This window comes from Tubulanus polymorphus, chromosome 5 (assembly GCF_964204645.1).
Source record: "Tubulanus polymorphus chromosome 5, tnTubPoly1.2, whole genome shotgun sequence".
NCBI classification, from domain to species: Eukaryota; Metazoa; Nemertea; class Palaeonemertea; order Tubulaniformes; family Tubulanidae; genus Tubulanus; species Tubulanus polymorphus.
The window spans coordinates 12,277,820-12,297,826 of NC_134029.1; the positions used below are offsets into that span (position 1 = coordinate 12,277,820).

At 37.6% G+C, this 20,007-nt stretch overlaps 1 protein-coding gene across 1 annotated transcript in view; it reads right to left on the reverse strand.

Annotated features, from left to right (window-relative positions):
* LOC141905573 (ubiquitin-conjugating enzyme E2 Q2-like) overlaps nt 1-20,007 on the reverse strand; it is a 141,334-nt gene that overhangs the window by 23,869 nt on the left and 97,458 nt on the right. The window contains exons 7-9 of the mRNA XM_074794489.1: nt 9,191-9,251; nt 9,019-9,109; nt 4,404-4,511 (exon numbers count right to left, since the gene is read on the reverse strand). Of these exons, the coding sequence (XP_074650590.1) occupies nt 4,404-4,511; nt 9,019-9,109; nt 9,191-9,251 (260 nt within the window). The remainder of the gene's footprint in view (nt 1-4,403; nt 4,512-9,018; nt 9,110-9,190; nt 9,252-20,007) is intronic.

A 20,007-nucleotide genomic window follows, 5' to 3' on the forward strand; every position in this document is an offset into this window, starting at 1 on the left:
TATTCTTTGTACTACAACACATGGGAATGGGTGTTTGACAGCAAATGCACATCAGGGGCGAGTTGCTCAAAAGTTGGTAAGAGTTAACTATCTATCCACCAGTCAATCTTTAACCCAACTTTTGAGCAACTGGCCCCAGCTGTGTATGGACACCAGGTAAAAAGAACTCATATAATATCATCATATCATCATCTCTATTTTCCTTTACATTTTCAGTTACATATAATGTAAAAGCCTTGTTCCTTGGAATACACTAATAAACATCAATACCTATTTCAGTATCAGTGAATTAATAAGTAAGTAAATAAATAAATAAATAAGTGGATTCATTTCACATCATGTATAAGAGAAATAGAGGAGGGAACAGTAAAAAGGCGAGGCTTGTAAGAAATTGGCCCCCTAACCCTTCCCGAACCCAAGTTTTCACAGCCATACTACAATCACACAACACAATCACACGACATATTCACACATAATCTCCCATACGTATAATGCATGTTTGAATATAAATTCGAATCCAAAATTTAATCATAAAGGTTCATTATTTCTAGCAAGCTGAAAGTAAGTAAGTTATGTATTTTTGTTTAAAGATCTTTAATGATTTCGAATTTTAAGTTATCTAGATTGTTTCAAATAGTGGACGTTTAATTTTCAAAGATAGCAAATTGGTTCGCAGAACGCAAATTTTGGTTATGTAAATTATTATTTCTTATAAAGATATTTTCAAAAATATTGGGTAGTTTGGGATTGCAATAAAGATACATAAACTGACCAATTGAATATTTTGCCATATCAGATATTTTCAGGGATTTTAACAGTAAAACAAATAAATAAGATAGGTTTGGTAAGTGCTTGTCCAAATCATGTTACAGTAATCAAGATATGGATGGACCAAACTATAATATAGTTATAACGATTGTTTTGAGGGAATACGATATGAAATCTTTCGAACAATACCAATGATTTTTGAGATCTTGTAAGAAATAATCATAATATGTTCCTTCCAGTTAAGATTTTCATCAATCTGAACACCCAAGAAATTAGTACTACAAACTCTTTCAATATTCATACCACATTTAGATATTTTGAAATCAATTTTCTTTTTTACTCGACTGAAAACCATATAATGAGTTTTATTCAAATTCAATAAAACTCTATTAACCACAGATCTAAATTTGATAATTCTTTATTGACCAGAAATTCTAGAGATTTCATATCTTTATGAGGTATAAAGGCATTAGTATCATCTGCAAACATTATGAACTGAAATAATTTAGAACTGTTGATGCAGTCATTTATATATAAAAGAAAAAGTATAAGACCTAAAATCAAACCCTGCGGAACTCTACATGTTAATTTTTTAGATGAAATGGAATTTAAGTTTCACAATTTCACTGTCAGTTGTCGAGATGCAACTTCAGTACAACTCAATAATAATTCAATATAGCTAGGAGGATTCTAGGATCTTAAGTATCAAATGCTTGCGAGAGGTCTAAGTAAATACCAATTGAGTATTTATTATCCAGGTTATCGATTAAAGCAGAGGGTATTACATTTATTGCCATAGCAGTTGAGTACTCCTCTCTAAATCCAAATTGAGAATCAATTAATACCTGAAAAGATTTGAGGAATTTGACTTAGCGGCTATTTACTAGTTTTTCTAGAATTTTAAAAATACATGGAAGTATAGAGATCGGACGATAATTACTAACAATTTGTTTATCTCCTGATTTATACAAAGGAAAAGTTTGAGCTATTTTAAGCTCATCTGGAAAGGTACCATCAGAAAAACAATGATTGAAAATATGCGCTAGAAATAGTATCAATTATGTTTTTCAATACTTTTTGGGTAATGTCATCAAAACCACAATTATTTTTCGATTTAAAGTTTCTGACAATTATTTCTATATTGTGCGGCAGAATTGGATTTAGAAATAAACTTTGATCAAGCCGAGGATTCATGAATTTTTACAAACTTACTGATTGAGTAGGAATACAATTAGCTAGAATTGTACATTTGGTCCAACATTAACGAAGTAGTCATTGAAAGATTTGGCAATTACATCGGGATCAGAGATAAATCTATTATCGATTTTAAAATCATCTGGGTATTTATTCTTTCCAGTAATTCTTATATAACTTTCCAAGAGTATTTGCTATTTTTACCAGCTCAATCAAATTTATGAATTTCTGAAGGTGAAGCGTGCTTTTGATGATTGAGTTTGTTGCGTAACATAACGCTTATATAGGTCTTATTGTTCTTTGTTTCAGTGATTTCAACAATCCTCTAGTCATCCATGGATGCAGTGATTTCAACAATCCTCTAGTCATCCATGGATGGGAAAAAGTTTAAAATTTGGAGTATTTTTTATAACAATAGGTATACAGTCGTCATATGCTTTCATAAAAATACGAAGGAATTCTGAATACGCAACTGATGCAATAGTCAAAGATGTTCTACAATGCCAGTCAGTTTCCTTCTAAAGTTATTAGCGTTTCTTGCATTTATTTCACGATAAGAAAAGTATTTGTGTTTTGCTTTATTATTACTATTACATTCAAATTAAGTCAAGTTCAAACAAGTGAAAATAGGAATAGAATTAGGCAAAGCCTTGAATGCCCCCGGCCTGAAATTCACCTCCATGTGAAGTCACAGGGTTTGTGGTGAATGCATTAGAAATATCATGGCCACAATTATTTCTATAAGAATGATATTAGAGAACATGTGTACAAAGTGTAAATAATTTATCAACAGTTGCAGCTGGCCCAAGTAATACCCTTACTTGTGTACCAAGTTTGAAATTAATCGGTCAACAATTACAGCCTCTAGGCTATTAACGTAATTTTTCATGTCGGCCCCCCTGCTGGCCATTATTCGAATCAAATTGACCCAATTCTAAAGAGGATTCGGGGCCAAGTGATACCCTACTTGTGTACCAAATTTGAAAAAAGGGTCAACAATTGTGGCCTCTATGAGGTTTATGTCGTTATTCATGTCGGCCCCTGGTGACAATAATTTGAATCAAATCAACCCAATTTTAAATAGGCTTTTGGCCCATGTGATATCCTACTTGTGTACCAAGTTCGAAATGAATCGGTCACCAATTGGGGCGTCTAGGCTGTTAACGTCATTTTTCATGTCAGCCCCCAGGTGGCCATAATTAGAATCGAATCAACCCAATTCTAAATAGGCTTTTGGCCCAAGTGATATCCTACTTGTGTACCAAATTCGAAATGAATCGGTCACCGATTGCAGCCTCTAGGCTGTTAACATCGTTTTTCATGTCAGCCCCCAGGTGGCCATAATTTGAATCAAATCAACCCAATTTCAAATAGGGTTCTGGCCCAAGTGGTATACTACTTGTGTACTAAGTTTGAAATGAATCGGTCAACAATTGCGGCCTCTAGACTGTTAACGTCATTTTTCATGTCGGCCCCTTGGTGGCCATAATTTGAATCGAATCGACCCAAGTTTAAACAGGATTCTGGCCAAGTGATATCCTACTTGAGTACCAAGTTTGAAAACAATCGGTCAACAATTGCGGCCTCTAGGCAGTTAACGTCACTTGTGGCGGTGGCTGCAGTTGCGTATTCAGGCAGGGGTAAATCTATATGCCCCCTTTCAACTTAAGTTGAACCAAGGGCATAAATATGGTCGGTTATGTTCCAAATAATAGCACCAGAACTTAGATTATGATTAACGTAGGTGTTTATAACAATATTGTCAATAATAGTTGCTGAAGTATCAGTAACATGAGTAGAAACTAATGAAAGAATTTGACATGGAGTCAACAAATTTGGTAATAGGTAAATGTGAAGATGAATGCGATAGATCTATATTGATATGACCCATGATAAAATATCTCTTAAAAATATTTTTTATGAGTTTTGATAACTGCATTTCTAAATCTCTTTTAAAATCAATCAAGCCACTACCTGTCCAATATATCACTCCAATACACACATTATTCGATAGTTCAATAAAAAGGTGTTCGAAACTGTCAAATAGCGTATTCAACTGGTTATCAGTATGAAAATAAATATCATTCTTGACATATAGAGCAACGCCTCCACCTCCTTTGTACCTTTTACTTAGGAATATACTTATATAACCATCAATATTATGCATGGAAAAAATTGGAGGTCCACGTTTCAGAAAACCAATAATATCAAACTTACATTTGAAAGATTTGTAAGCGGTGTAAAATAGCTGACAATATAGTCTTACTTCGAAGTAATAACAGCATCAAAATCACAATCAGTAACATACTTATCATTTCTAAGTATATCACATTCAAAAAATTGGTTTTACACATCATTCTATTAATTAAGAGGGCATTTGACGTTTAATGAGAAAGTTTGTGCAAATTAGCAGAACATTGAATTTGTATTCAGATACATACCTGTTTGGTAAGTAACTCCATACAGATAGCACCACCTCCAAGGACGTAGCCACCCGTTATCACAGGATGTATGACTCTCACAAATGGAGGTTCATATGGAAATGAATCCTGCAATACAGCAACAGACTGGAGATTATCCAATACTGGCAAAAAACCGGAAGAAGTAACATGTGTAATTTACCCAAAAACTTCAACTTGATTAATTTTCCGTAGATTCAATAGAGCAGACCTTGATTTCATCTTTTGTTGAACAAATGTCCAATGTTTATTAGCATTTTAAAACATTTTTCGTAGTCCCAGATTTTCAAACGGCAAGATGTTTATACGAGAAACCAAATTCTTAAGATGGAGTTTCCAAAATTTACATGACGACACTTACACAAGAAGATCATAATGACCAACCACACGGAACTGTATTGGTTTATACATTTGGACTAATAAACTTGCCAAAAATAAACAAGAGCCCCAAGGGGCACTATGGCCAGCCTGTAAGCTTTTCATAAAATGGCATGATGCATTCTATGGATTATATTTGTCACCTGTAAACTCTCTAAACCCTAACCCCCTAAATTCTAACTCTCTAAACCCTGAACCCTAAAACCCCAAACCCTTACTCTCCAGACCCTAACTCTCTAAACCCTAACCCTCAAACCCTACTCCTCTAAACCTTAACCCCCTCTTAACAACCCCTCTAATCCTTTAAACCCTCTAATCCACTGAACCCTAACCCCCTGAATCCTCTGAACCCTCAACCGTCTAAAACCAAACCCCCAAATCCTACTCTTCTAAACCCTAACCCCTTAAAAATATCTTTGAATAAACCAATTTCAGTGTAATTGCCATCTTGATATCTAAATGCTGATCGTTTAATAATGGGAAACAGTTTGTTGCTATGTTTACATAGAATCGCAGACAATAACGCAATTATTTGCGTTAGTGTTGATTCATACATTCGCATTGTTGGTGATATTTTTATATAGAATCGCAGAGTCACAAAAATAACGCGATTCTTTGTGACCGTGTCAATTCTTACAATCGCATTGTTGGTGATATTTTAGATAGAATCGCACACGTGCAAAAGTAATGCGATTCTTTACGATCAGGTCAATTTATACATTCGCATTGTTCGTGATATTTTTAAATAGAATCGCAGACACGCAACCATAACATGAGTGCCATATTCAGAAATACCGCAGGGTTATGCTTTTCACAGCCATGCTTATTCACTGCTTTTACAGCCCACGACGAACCTTGGCAGTTGAATCATTTGCAGTTTCCTGCCACACGTGAGGCGCGCTTTTCATATAAGTTTAAGTTTATTGAAATAGACCACTATGGTCCTTTATATCATTACAGTAAATTTCTATAAACACAGTATATTCAATATGATACAATACATTACGGAAAATATAACGCCGTTTATGTATCGGCCCCCATCATATACATGCATGTAGCGCTCAGTAGTGAACTGAGCAATCACTGAAGTCTATTCAGAATGAGTTGGCGTGCGGCTTTTTGACCACAGAGGTATCAGTTTACAGTAGTGAACTCAGTGGCAGAGTGCATGCTGAGCCAGTTTAGTGGCTTGTTGCTATAGTTTTGTACACAGATTCAGCTAATGTGAATAACTTGCAAGATCTCACAAAACATGTAGTCAGTTTAGGAATATAGAATTTAGTTTGTCTTGTTGTTTTATACACTCTTATTGGATGATGACGTAAAGTTGATGGATGGCAAAGCCAGGCAGAATTTTCGAGGATTTTGCTTATTTCACAAAGCATTCAATGAATGGAAAGAAGACACATTACTTAGTTTCACACATGTCAAGTAGCATATTTTCATAGCTAGATATTTACACAACATAAAGACAGTTATTTTTGCGGTTTTCACTCATAGAAGTGGCACTATGTCTGGATCACAAGATGGCACAGAACTCCAGTCTTTTGTCACTTAACGTATCATCCGTGGAAGCATCCATATTATATTCAGAGTTTGAATCTGATTCAGATAAGGAATCATCGTCGATATTTATGATAAATTTGTCAACCATATCATCCATCAGGCCAGGAAACACTGGACAACGTCAGCCACCTTTGTTTTTGATGCATCGTCTTTGTTACTATGCAAGATTGAATAAGCAAACATTCACAAAGACTAGTCTCGACGACTCTGGATTTATTTTCCGAGCTAGTTCCTGAGCTATGAGGAAACTACATGTTAAAAGTAGAAATCATTTGCATTTTAAATTGACTTGTGTAATATTTAAGAACAAAGTGAATTAGATGCAAGTTTTATGTGTGTGTGTGTGTAGTTATTCACTCTTGGTGGACGCTGGGCTGCAGTGGGTCAGCGCAGCTGTGATGGATCATTTGTGTAGCAACTATCTGACAGGTCACAGCAGTAGCTGCTCTTTGATGTGGAGAAAAAGCCGCACATCAACTCGTTGTGAATAGACATTACATAGCTCTCTGTGTGTGTGTGTGTGTGTGTGTGTGTGTGTGTGTGTGCGTGTGCGTGTGTGTGTGTAGCATGAATATACGTAATAGGGCATATATTCTTCGGACACAAATGTAGTTCCAACAACAAATAAATAACTAAATTAATAAATAAGCAACTCATTCCGATGAAATTCAATAGGGTAAAAGATTTTATTACTGCATTTAATGTTTAGGTTGGAAGATAAACTAAGCCTCGTTTTGAAGTTATTTTGTACCAAAGCAAGAAAGTTTCATATGCGATAGCAAAATGGACTTCGCGAAGGTCCATGAAAACTAGGGGTCCAGGGACACCATACCCACTTGGGAAGTGGTTTCAAATGCTTAACAATCTTACGACTTCAGTATTTAATGCCCCCTGGTGACCATATACAAAAACCAATGACCTTGAAACTCAACTCAACCATAGAACATGTCATGAGCTATAACTTTGCGATTGATCATGGTAACCAATATAATGAGGAAATACTAAGTCATTCTACTATTTAACGACCCCTGGTGACCATATAGAATAACTAATGACCTTAAAACTCACCAAAATCATAGATCATGTCATGAGCTACAACTTTGCAATTGATTGTGGTAACAAAATATGCTTACGAAAATAATATACATATACTAAGTTATTGTATTATTCAACTCCCCCTGGTGGCCATATACAAAAATCAATGACCTTGAAACTCACCACAATCATAGAACACGTTATGGGCTACAACTTTCTAGATGATTGTGGTAACAAAATACGTAGGTATCAATATAATGTGGAAGCACTTTTTTCCACCTACAAATGAGTACTGATGACACCAAGGGCCGCCAATTGCATCATAATTGGCTGATCAAAGTAGTCTGGTATAAAAGATCCCCTTCCAAAGAATACCCATCACAAATTGCACTGAAAAATGGCAAACCAGTAGGAAGCTACAGGAATGGGCACAAGAGGTCACAGGACCGCCATCTTGATTGCGATCAACCTTATTTTTCTTAAGCTGATGGGACCTTGGGCGATTCAAATATACTATGAATGATCAAGGTGATTGGTCAAAGCATCTTCAAAATTTCTCTCAAAAAGCTCAACAATATGTAAAAAGTGCTGATTTGGGCAAACAACAATGGCTGCCAGTTGGCCATCTTGATTCTGACAGGGACAGTTTTTGGGCTGAAGATGTGTCTAGGGTAGATACAAACATTAACCCAAATATTAAAACTTTGCATTGAAGCATCTTAACAACTTCCCCAAAAAACTGGATTCCGTCCATGGATAGATGGACGGATGAAAAGTGAACGCAATAGCCCGCTGGGACTAAAGTCCAAAATGGGCTAAAAACTGTCGTTTATCTACTGATTTAAAATTGATTTCGACCAAATCTAAGTACAACATTACAACCAACTAGTCAGAAATCCCGTTATCGCTGCTTTGCAGCTATATTTATTATTAATACTTTCCCACTCCTTGACTTGGAGAGCAATTAGATACAATCTTAATGACGATTTATTTAAATTTCATTGTACGGTATAAAATGAGGCTTATGGGCCTTGAAGCAATGGCACATCATACTGTGTTATGGTAGTACATCGAATATTCTAAATCTGCCAGCAAATGTACAGGCAGTGAATGGCAGGACTAAAGACTTTACGTCAATTTGTCTTTATGTACCATTTTCATTCATACTGAAGGTGAAATACAATTGTATCGAATGTGCACATCTCATTTTCCTTTGAACCGAGAGCAACCTGGAAAATATATTCCTGACAACCAGCTCAAAAACCAGGATATTGCTAACTCTAAATTTTTTGGTCATTTTTAGAATGTTGGATTGATGCCAACAAGTGGCCTTTTTTCTATCATATATGGTCAATCGATTGGTTATTTTCTTTTGACTATTTTTTTCTCATATTCAACATAGCTGTAATCCTGATTGAACATAGAAGTTCCAAAGATGTTAATCAGATTATGTAGTTGTTAATCGTATTTTTGTTCCATTGTGAATCTTGGCCATTATTTTCAGTCCAGCGACTCAGTGCAGGAGTAAAATGATTAAAATCATTTTTCAATGCAGGAGTAAAATGATTAAAAAGGATGGCTTGCGTGTTGTTTGCATTGTTTGTAACTAATCACTTACTCTGTATGTGAAGTTCAGTAATATATGATCTCGACCTTCCTTTTCTTTATATGTGTTTAGATCCTTATGAAGAGGACTATCAGGATCCACTCTGAAAGAATCATCACATTTAATTTTACTCAAATAGTAAACAGTGGATAGTGAGGAAAAAATGTATTATTGGAGAACTTACTTGAAAAGTCGAATGTTCCAATCATAAAGACTGTCATTGACTAGTTCTAAATCGTAAATGCCTGAAAAGAGAGAAGCAATAAAAGGAATGAAAATGGCGACAGTATTTATAAGTCAACATAATAAGATATAGAATATACAAATCTGCCATTGTATACAGTATGAGATGTACTCTCATACATTTGTACACAAGGCAGATTTCACGACATAGGGTACCATTTATATCGATTTTAAAAGAATACTTTTTTTTAGAAAAATACATGAAAATTTAATGGGACCTTTTTATGAACCATAAAGGTAAGTGCAAAAGGAAAAGAGTTAAAATAAACAGTCTTGTTATCCAAATCAAGTTTATCTAATTTCTGCTGGCATTTGAAAGCTGTGATAACATGATATCCTGATTAATCTAAGCCATGATGTATGACTCATCACAAAAATAAAGAATCCAGCTTATTAACAACATTTTTTACATAGTAAGGGGTCCAGGGACACCATACCCACATGGAAAATTTTAAATACTCAACAATCCAACAATTTCAATATTCAACGTAGCCTGGTGACCATATACAAAAACCAATGACCTTGAAACTCACCACAATCATAGCACATGTCAGCAGCTACAATTTTGTAATCGATTGTGATAACAATATATTCCTCAGTACCAATATAAAATGGAAATACTAAGTTATTCTACTAATCAACGCTTCTGGTGACCATATGCAAATCCCAATGACCTTGAAACTCTCCACAATCATAGAACATGGCATGAGCTACAATTTTGCAACTAATTATGGTAACTAAGTATGCCTAGGTACCAATATAATATTAAGGAATTACTATGTTATGCGCAATTCTCATTTTCGATGTATTGTGTTGTTTTGGTCGTCGGTTACCACATCATTTACGAGTTTGAAGATGAATCCAGGAAGAAAGACACTCTAAATATTTGGATGGATATATGAAAGCTGTGGGTACTGGAGTGTGTAATGGGTAGTGTAGTGTGATCTGTGTGCATTTGTGGCCAGCACACAGATCACATGGTTCAATGGGGTTTGGTCCAGGACTCGCGAGATTTTCAACAACACGGAAGTAACGTGTAATAAATGATGACTTGAATAGCATGACTACCTACCACCCCTCATTATTGTTGGAAAACTAAACGTTCGGCACTGAAAATTAGTAATAACATTTTAGAAATGGCCAGAATTACAACTTAGGTTCTATCTCATTTTTATTTTACAATTGCGATTGGTATAACTTTTTTCTAAAGGGCCGTTAAGGCTTCATGTTTCATCTGCAATTCACTGCAAATAGTTACGCAACTACGCACATTTCAGTGTTTTTGGCAGCTGTACACTCAATCGGCACCGTTCGTGACTAGCTTCACTGCGGAATTATCATTAATTAACATCGCCATATCACATCATCAACTTATATTGTGCCTTAAAAACCTAACAGCCAAAATAATTGAAATGCACACACGATTTCTATCATTGTAAATTGAGAGAGTGGCCATGTTTGTGTTTGCTGCTTCGCGTAAATCCCGCGCGGTGGCCGATACGTCAAGATCATGTAGTGGAGACTGGAGAAGACAGCGCCGAAAAAGCTGAATCATTGGGGCGAGGTAGGAAGAAGTCTTTTACTGAAAAGGGTCGCAGTTATACTATCGACACGTAAGAGAAAAGATTGGAAAGTAAATATTCGGAGCTTCAAAGAAAGACAAATTTACTTCAATCTATGTTGATGGACCCTGATTGTAAAAGTGATGTCATTGAACCTCAGTATAAACGATGGCTCACTTTGATAAAGACGTTTTATCAGTATCATGATGATCTGTGCAAGTGCTATGATGATTCAGAACGCCAGGCATATTTAGGGAAATTTAATGACAGGGAAGAGTTCATCAAACGATTCAAGTCAGAGGCAGAACAATGGTTTAAAGAAAATGTTCAGTTACCAATACACGTTGTAGTGGAAGATGATGTACTGTCGCAGAAAAGCAAAGATTCATTCGATTCCCGTTCACAGCAGTCTTCGATTGGTAGTTCAATTATGTCTGCAAAGATTAAAGAAGCCCAACACGTTGCTGAGCTCACTACCCGGGCAGAGGCACTAAGGAAAAAGCAGGCTTTGGATGAAACGAAGTTTCGCCTAAAACAGGAGGAGGAGGCTCTAGAGATAAATACCAGTAGTTAGCAGTAGCGGGTGCTCGATCTAAGGTTTTAGAAAGTCTAGGTGAAAACGTTGATCCACTGAATCTCTCGGAAACTGGTTCAGTTATGGTGAAGACACAATTGGATCCACTATCACAGCCTTTCATCCCCTGTCGGCCTATGGTGTCGACCGAGATACACGAACAGGGTTGTGAACAACTGATGAACGAATTCGCAGATGGATCAGCATGGACGTCGAAAATGGTGCGCCAGTTAAAAAAACCTATGTTGGAGATTAAGAAGTTTAGTGGTAGCCCCTAGAATACAATAGATTTATGCGTCAGTTCAAGGTTATGGTTATTGAAATATCTGATAACTATGATTAAAAATTGAATTATCTTGAACAGTTAACAATCGGCGAAGCCAACAAAATCGTGACTGGTTTCAGTTATCTAGACTGTGCTCGTGGATTTGAATCAGCCATGCGAGAGTTGAAAGAAAGATACGGGGATCCTCAGCTTATAGCCCAGGCATTTATTTCAAAAGCTCTGCAATGGCCTGACGTCAAGGCAGATGATCCGAAAAGGTTAGATGAGTTCTCTATATTCCTGGTGGAGTGCGAAAATACAGTGAGGTGCAACGACGCGGTAAGAATACTCGAATATCCGAAAAACTTGAAACGTCTAATCGCTAAGTTGCTACTATTCCTTCACGATAGATGGCGAACGATTGCCATGCAAAAAAGAGACACCGGACAGTCAGTTCATTTTGGAGATTTGGTCACTTTCGTAAAACGTGAGTCCAAAAAGGCAAATGATCCCGTTTATGGACGCGATGCAATGGGAAGTAGCCGGAGGAAGCCGATGCTTTTCAGTCAGATGAAACCTAGAATGAGTAGTAATTTTGCCTACGATAAGACGCAAGATAGTATCCGAATTTCGGGATTTGGCGGCGATTCGAAGACTTGTGCGTACTGTAGGGGTTCAGATCATGGCCTTAGTTGCTGCAAGAAGTTTGAAGAATGCTCATTTAAAGAAAAGAAGAACTTCTTACGAACTAGTTCACGCTGATTTGGCTGCCTAGGTGAAGGTCACATCAGTCGCTTCTGTACTAAAAGATTTGTTTGTAAAAAGTGTCAGAAACTACATCCGACAATACTTCACATCGAAAGATTTAATCAACAGGCAACTTCATTGATTCCTCAACAGACTTCAGCGGTACCAAAGGTTAATGCATTCTCGGAATATGATGACGGGAAGTCTAATTACAAGATGGCAGTAATTCCCGTGAAAGTTCGTATTAATGGTTGCACTGGTCTGGAAACATATGCTTTCATGGACACCGGAAGCAATGTCTCCTTTTGATCGACTTCTCTCATGCAGAAATTGGGTATTACTGGAAAAAAGAAAAGAATTAAGTTAGATACCATGGGAGAATCAGTTACGATGGAAACCTTTTGTCTAAAAGGAATTCAAATTGGTGATTTCAACGAAAAAGCCTTCCTTGATTTACCAACAACTGATACGAAATTGACTATTCCAGGATCGAGGTTGCATATACCATTACCCGAGGACCTACAAAATGGCCTCATCTCACAGGCATTGATCTCCCAGTCATTGATTCCGGCATTGAGCTACTAATTGGAGGTAATGTAGCAGAGGCGTATTATCCGTTAGAATGTTTGGCAGGGCCACACGGTAGTCCTCACGTCACAAGAACGATACTCGGATGGATTCCGTGGGGTGTACGTCAAGATGACTCGCAACAAGTTGACTTATCATACGCTACTGATGCCCGTATAATTTCTGACTGTAAGGAGTAACAGAACCTGGATCGGATGGTTAGACAGGCAATGAATTTTGATTTTCCGTAGCCAGCCTTGGATGAGAAAGCAGAAAATTCGCAGAATGATATGGCATTTCTAAAAAAGGTTAATCATTCTATTCAACTTAAAGGCCATTACGTTATTGAATTGCCATTTAGAGATGATGATATCAAATTACCAGTCAACAAGGATCTCGCTTTGAAAAGATTAAAAAGCTTAGAACGAGAGCTATGAGATCAACTGCAGTTTAAAGCTGATTATGATAATTTCATGGCAACGATCTTAAAGAGAGGTTACGCAGAGTTAGTTCCTGAGAAAGACTAGAACCGTGATGATGGACGGGTATGGTACATACCACATCATGGCGTCTACCATGGACAGAAGAAAAAAATAAGAGTAGTTTTTGACTGCACGGCACGTTTAAATGGAGTTTCATTGAATGATGTATTACTCCCAGGTCCCGATTTGACCAGCAATCTACTGGGCGAACTGCTTCGATTCAGAATGGAAAATGTAGCTATCATGGGCGACGTAGAGAAGATGTTCTATCAGGTCCAGGTACCTGAAAAGGATCGTGATTGTTTAAGATTTTACTGGTGCCTGATGGCAATTTAGACTCCAAACCTCAGATTTTTCGTATGACCGTTCACCTGTTTGGTGCAGTTTCATCGCCTAGTTGTTCCTACATAGGTCTTCGTCAGATGGCCTTCGATTTAGCAGTATGATCAGTGAGTATGATCAGTGCTTCGACTAGCCAAAAATGGAGGGGCGGTCCGCCCCGCCCCCGAAAATAGCCGCCCTTGTGTCCATCAGATGTGTCCCATGCTCGCCCTTGTGCCCTCATCACTTGCCGTAGGTCCGCCCTCGAGTCACGAGTAATGAGTCAGGGCTTTCAAAATAAGCTTTCACACCCGACTGTTAGTAAGAATCGTGCGACGGCTATGAAATATCTCGTATGATATCAACGATAGTAGCTCATGTGATCAGTGGTTATATTTAAATGTACTGCAGTCAGTGTGCATCGTGTGAAAACGTGCCTCAGACGCGTGGCCTAGCTTTAGTTCCAAGAAATTGGCTGCCTTCCAAACTACTGCCAATCATTCTAGCGACTGCCTTTGTAAAGTTCACGCAGTCCTGAGAATGGCCGGTTCACGGAGCTCCGTATACTGCCTATACTAAAGAGCTCGCGTGAACCACCCACCCAGTCACGTAGTCGTTATTTTACGTCGAAATTGCCGACTGGCGCTCAGTCGGCACTTTAACCACTCAGTACTCGGCAACTACTCATCCGATTTCAATAAATAAACTACCTACACTGACCTTATGTTGTTATCTTTTCATTGTTTACACTCCAAAGAAGATATATTTGAAGTTCAAGTGGCTGGTAATTACCTCTAGAAATATTTTAGTACCGCTTTTGTTTTACTAAAAAACGGTTCCTCGCGAGACTCACCCGCATGAAAAAATCAATATCTTATCAACACAACAATAGATACCGCTCTGCGCGACTCGTGGATATTTGACAAGTCATGAAAAATCATTTCATACAAAATACGATGACAAAATGACTAAATAAACAGAACAGTAAGAACAAGAAAGATCAGAGGTTTGCAATGATCGTTTATTTTTTGAAATCGGTTGAATGAGAGCTGAGTAGTGATGATATAATTAGAGTTGAATCAAAAAGAATTTAAAATCACCGCGTATATGGCTTCCGCGACTTGGTGTCAGGGGTCGCATTAGCGATATACCACTGACACTAAGGTTCTCAGTGAATTGTAAAGCTGGTAGTGTATATTCGATGGATTGTTTCGTTTTGAACACATCGTGATGCTCTGGATCTTTTTATCTAGACTATTAGACAAATTTTATATACACAAGGTGAAAAACTTTTTTCGGTGAACTCACAGAGAGACTTGCAGAGACAATTAGTTTGAGTGGCCTAATAGCAATAATGTGTTCTTAAGCTGGCTGCCTACCAATTATCAACAGTCACTCGCCAATCACTAACACTATCAATTTAAATCAATTAATTTGATATTTCTAAGATTAAAAATATGCAATTTCATGTAGGCCTATACACTATTGCTGGCTTTTTTCGCTGTATCATTTGCTTTTTGACATTGCTTTTTTCTACCATTTTTTGTCTGCAACTGGTTTTCCAAATAATTTTTAAAGCCCTATCTGATTATTTTTGTTCATTGACAGGCATAGGTGTAAGGATGTACTGTGGTCAAGTGTGTCACTCATGGCAAGAGTGAAACATAGTTTCTAGTCCTCAATTGTAGTAGGGGGTACCTTGGTTCTATGCAATAGGGAACATTGCAGGTTGCCCCTAAAACGGACGTGTGTGCGTTATTATGTGCCCTTGCTCCAATGAAATCACGCGTAAAAATGTCACGCGAGTGTCATCTCTGCGTTAAAAATGAAACAGTACATTGAATAGTGTGTGCTTTTAAGTTACCAGCTTTGATATAGTCACTATGAGAAAGAATGGTAGCTTATTGGAAAACTGCCAGTTTCCTGGAAAACTTAAATAAGGCCACATGTCAAGGCATTTCACACGATGCACACTTGAATTCAAACATACGTAGCTCATACATCGGTAGTGCGTCGGTCGGTCGGCTGTTTTTATCAAAAATAAAATTTATTTCAATGAATCCTAGAAAAAAGTTTTCACTCGGTACCTTTGAAGTCGGGTCGGTCAGCTTAATATTTTCAGGTCACAAGAAATAACAATTTATTACACAATTTATCACAGCGCTCATCTTCTGCTACGGTTATCAGTTCAGCCTATTTTCATGTCGAACGTGCACGCGTTACAGCATCACCTGTAGTAGTGTACTGTACGAGCTTGTGTGTGTGTCGTGCAGCACTCCGCGCGCACGTGGAGGCCTCGTGTAAGTGAATGTTCGCTTACACTTCAATGTCAATCAAAACAATCATCGGGTATTAAAATGAAACAATACCTATGGCGGATGTGTGAAATAATTACATCCTCACCAGCAATGAGCATTTGAAATTCGCACGTATATGGCACCTAGTCCAATGAAACGTACGCCATTCTATGGCTTTCCCATAATTATTTTAGTAGCGCCGGAATTCCCAATATATCCCAAAAACAGCCAATCCCATTCGCTCGTAGAGACGAGGCCTCCCAATCGAGGTCATTACAATCTTATACGCGAGAGCTAAGAATTTTCCCGCCAAAAACAGTTTTTCGTAGAATTTTAACTCAGTTGACCATGTCATCGACGGAGGTTTGCCATGTCTTCAATCGCATTGATTATATGTCGTTTAAGCCGAGAACCAATGAAACAAATGATCACATAAAAAAACGTACCGCGATTTTACATGAATTGGCTCAATGCCAACATCATATCGCTGACAAAGGTAAAACAAAAAGTAACTATTCCACGTTTGGAACTCAATTCAGCTGCTATGAGCGTCAAGATGCATGTCGTACTCCAGAGGGAACTGGATCTGAAGTTCATTGAAAGCTTCTTTTGGAGTGATAGTGCGTCGGTATTAAAATATATTAGAAATGAAAGCAGTCGATTCAAAACGTTTGTCGCAAATCGAATATCACTTATCCGAGAGGTGACATCTCCTGAACAATGGAGATTTGTTAATTCGTGTATGAACTCTGCTGATAAAGCATCAAGAGGAAAGAAATTAGACGATCCTAATCCTGAGTTGTGGTTTCAGGGCCCTCATTTCCTGCATAAACCGGAGTCAGAGTGGCCAGTGGACCTAAGTTCGCAAACAAATATATATGGCGATGATAGTGAATTAAAGGTGACGTGTGCTCTGCTTTCGCTGATGACACGCCAGAAAATGCTCTTGGAAAACATTAAGACGTTTTGTCACTCATTTCATTCGAGTAAAGGATTTCCTTTGCTGGAAAGCCACCGAACGAAAACGATATTGGTCTTTCTATCGATACACCAGTAGAACCTGAACGTCGTTCTGAAGTAGAAAAGATCCTGAAACGTTCTCAAGAAGGGAAAAACTTCGTAACCTTGAATTTAGAATCTCTGAAAAAAGCTGAGTGTATACTACTTCAAGGCGAGCAACAGCACTACTAGAGCTAAGAGTACAATCGTCTGGCTAGCGGCAAAACCGTTAAAAGGTCGAGCCCACTCTATTAGTTGGATCCGTTCGTTGAAAATGGTCTGACACGGGTTGGAGGCAGATTGGAAAATGCACAAATACCTTATGACGAGAAACATCCTATTGTAGTTCCAAAGTTGTCAACTCTGGCAAAGAAATTAATTCGACACACTCATGTGCATACTGTCGGATATCTGGGAAAGAATGCAGTCCTATCGCATTTACGGCAGAACTATTGGGTCATAGGAGCCAACCGTATTCTAAGAAAACTAATGTCATCGTGCGTTAATTGTATCAAATATAAAGGAAGATGTAATGAGCAAAAAATGGCAAATCTACCACCTGAAAGATTAGCTGTAGACCCACCCTTCATGCATACAGGTGTTGATTACTTTGGACCGTTTTAAGTAAAAAGGGGTCGCACAAAAGTAAAACGATATGGAGTACTTTTTACTTGCTTATCTTCCAGAGCTACACATTTGGAAGTTGCTGCATCACTAGATATGAATTCCTGTATCAACTGTATTCGTAGATTTAGAGCACGACGTGGTAGCATAAAGTCTTTGCACTCGGATAACGGTACCAATCTTGTGAGTTCGGAGAAAGATTTTCGTTTAGAAATAGACAGATGGAATCAGTCAGTATTAAAAGAAAAATTAGCCCAAATCAACATAGAGTGGCACTTCAATCCACCCAGTGCTTCCCATTTTGGTGGAGTTTGGGAAAGGTTAATCCGTTCGGTGAGAAGATTGATGTTTTCACTTTTAAAAGAGCGAGTATATTGCTTCGATGATGAGGGAATCAGCGCGTTTTTCTGCGAGATCGAATGTATTTTGAATTCCTGACCGATAACGAAAGTCTCAGATGACCCGAATGAATTGACACCCTTGTCACCATATGATATCCTTGTTTTACGGCCCATGACTTCGTTTCCGCCAGGTGTTTTCATTGAATCGGATAATTATGCTAGAAAAAGTTGGAAACAAGTTCAATTTATTTACTCATTGTAGACAGCAAAATTAGAGGTTCTTGGTCATTGGGAAAAATAATTAACGTGATCAGTGACAAAAATGGTCAAGCCCGAATCTGCTATGTTCAGACGAGAAATAATGTACTTCGTCGTCCGTTAACCTGTGTTTAATTATTAGGTTAGGGTTTATCTTTTTATTTAGTTCACTATTCACTGTATATACATGGATTTAGATTTTCATGAATAGTAGATTTAACATGTCCTGATCAGTATACTACGCTTAATCGATCGCTGTAAAAGCAGCTTATATACGAATACAGAATTTCAATATAAAGGGTTTTGGGTATTTTTCACAGACACTTGCCATGTGAGTGCTGTCCTGTTCAGATCTCCTGATCTTTAGCTATCTACACTAAAATTTATATGATATCCATAAACTCGGTGAGTCTTAATCTGTACTGTTTTTCGTTTTTTGATTATACGTAGGGTACAGGTAGGCGTGGCAGGGAAATTATTTCATATTTTCCAAAAAAATACGTTTCACAATATGAAAAAAATATTCAAATAAGGCCATCCCAAAATAATTGTCTGTTTGCCGTAACACCGACTCAACTTTTCAGGATGAGTCGGTAAGTAGGAAAAAATTTTTTTTGCTAAATTTTTGGGCAAAAAAAACAAATTCATCAGCCTTTAACTTGGAAACAATATCGCAAAAATCATCTTCGCTGTGCACGGGAAATTTGTCTAATAACGTTCAAGAATTATTCTAAAATTATAAAAACTTCGTCCAGAGCGTCATCTCTGTGTTAAAAATGAAACCGTACATTGAATATGTGCACGGTTTTACGTTACCAGCTTTGATATAGTCACTATGAGAATGAATGGCAGCTTATTGGAACACTGCCAGTTTCCTGGAAAACTTAAATTAGGCCACATTGACAAGGCATGTTTTCACACGATGCACACTTGAATTCAAACATATATAATACGTAGCTCATACGTAGGCAGTGGGTCGGTCGGCCGTTTTTATAAAAAATAAAATTTATTTCAATGAATCGCAGAAAAAAAGTTTTCACTCGGTACCGTTAAAGTCGGGTCGGTCGGGTTACGGCAAACAGACCATTAATATGGGATGGCCTAAAATTCATATGATGTAACATATCAGAGGGTGGCTGAATATTGGGTCATGGAAACCTCTTCCAATTTTGGCCGCGGAAGTTAAAATACCGGTACAGAAGAAATTGGTTATTAGATCGTTTTAAATCCTGGAATGTACAACTACAATATTCAGACCTCAACCTATACTTTTAGTTTGCTGCTTAATATTTTCAGGTCCCAAAAAATTAAAATTTATTACAGATTCTATCAAACAGAAAACACAGCGCTCATCTTCTGCTACGATTATTCAGCCTATTTTCATGTCAAACGCGCACGCGTTACAGCATCACCTTGAGTAGTGTACTGTACGAGCTTGTGTGTGTGTCGTGTTGCACTCTGCGCGCACAGGTGGAGGCCTCGTGTAAGTGAATGTTCGCTTACACTTCAATGTCAATCAAAACAATCACCGGGTATTAAAATGAAACAATACCTATGGCGGATGTGTGAAATAATTACATCCTCACCAGCAATGAGCATTTAAGATTCGCACGTATACGGCACCTAGTCCAATGAAACGAACGCCATTCCATGGCTTTCCCATAATTATCTTAGTAGCGCCGGAATTCCCGTATATCCCAAAAACAGCCAATCCCATTCGC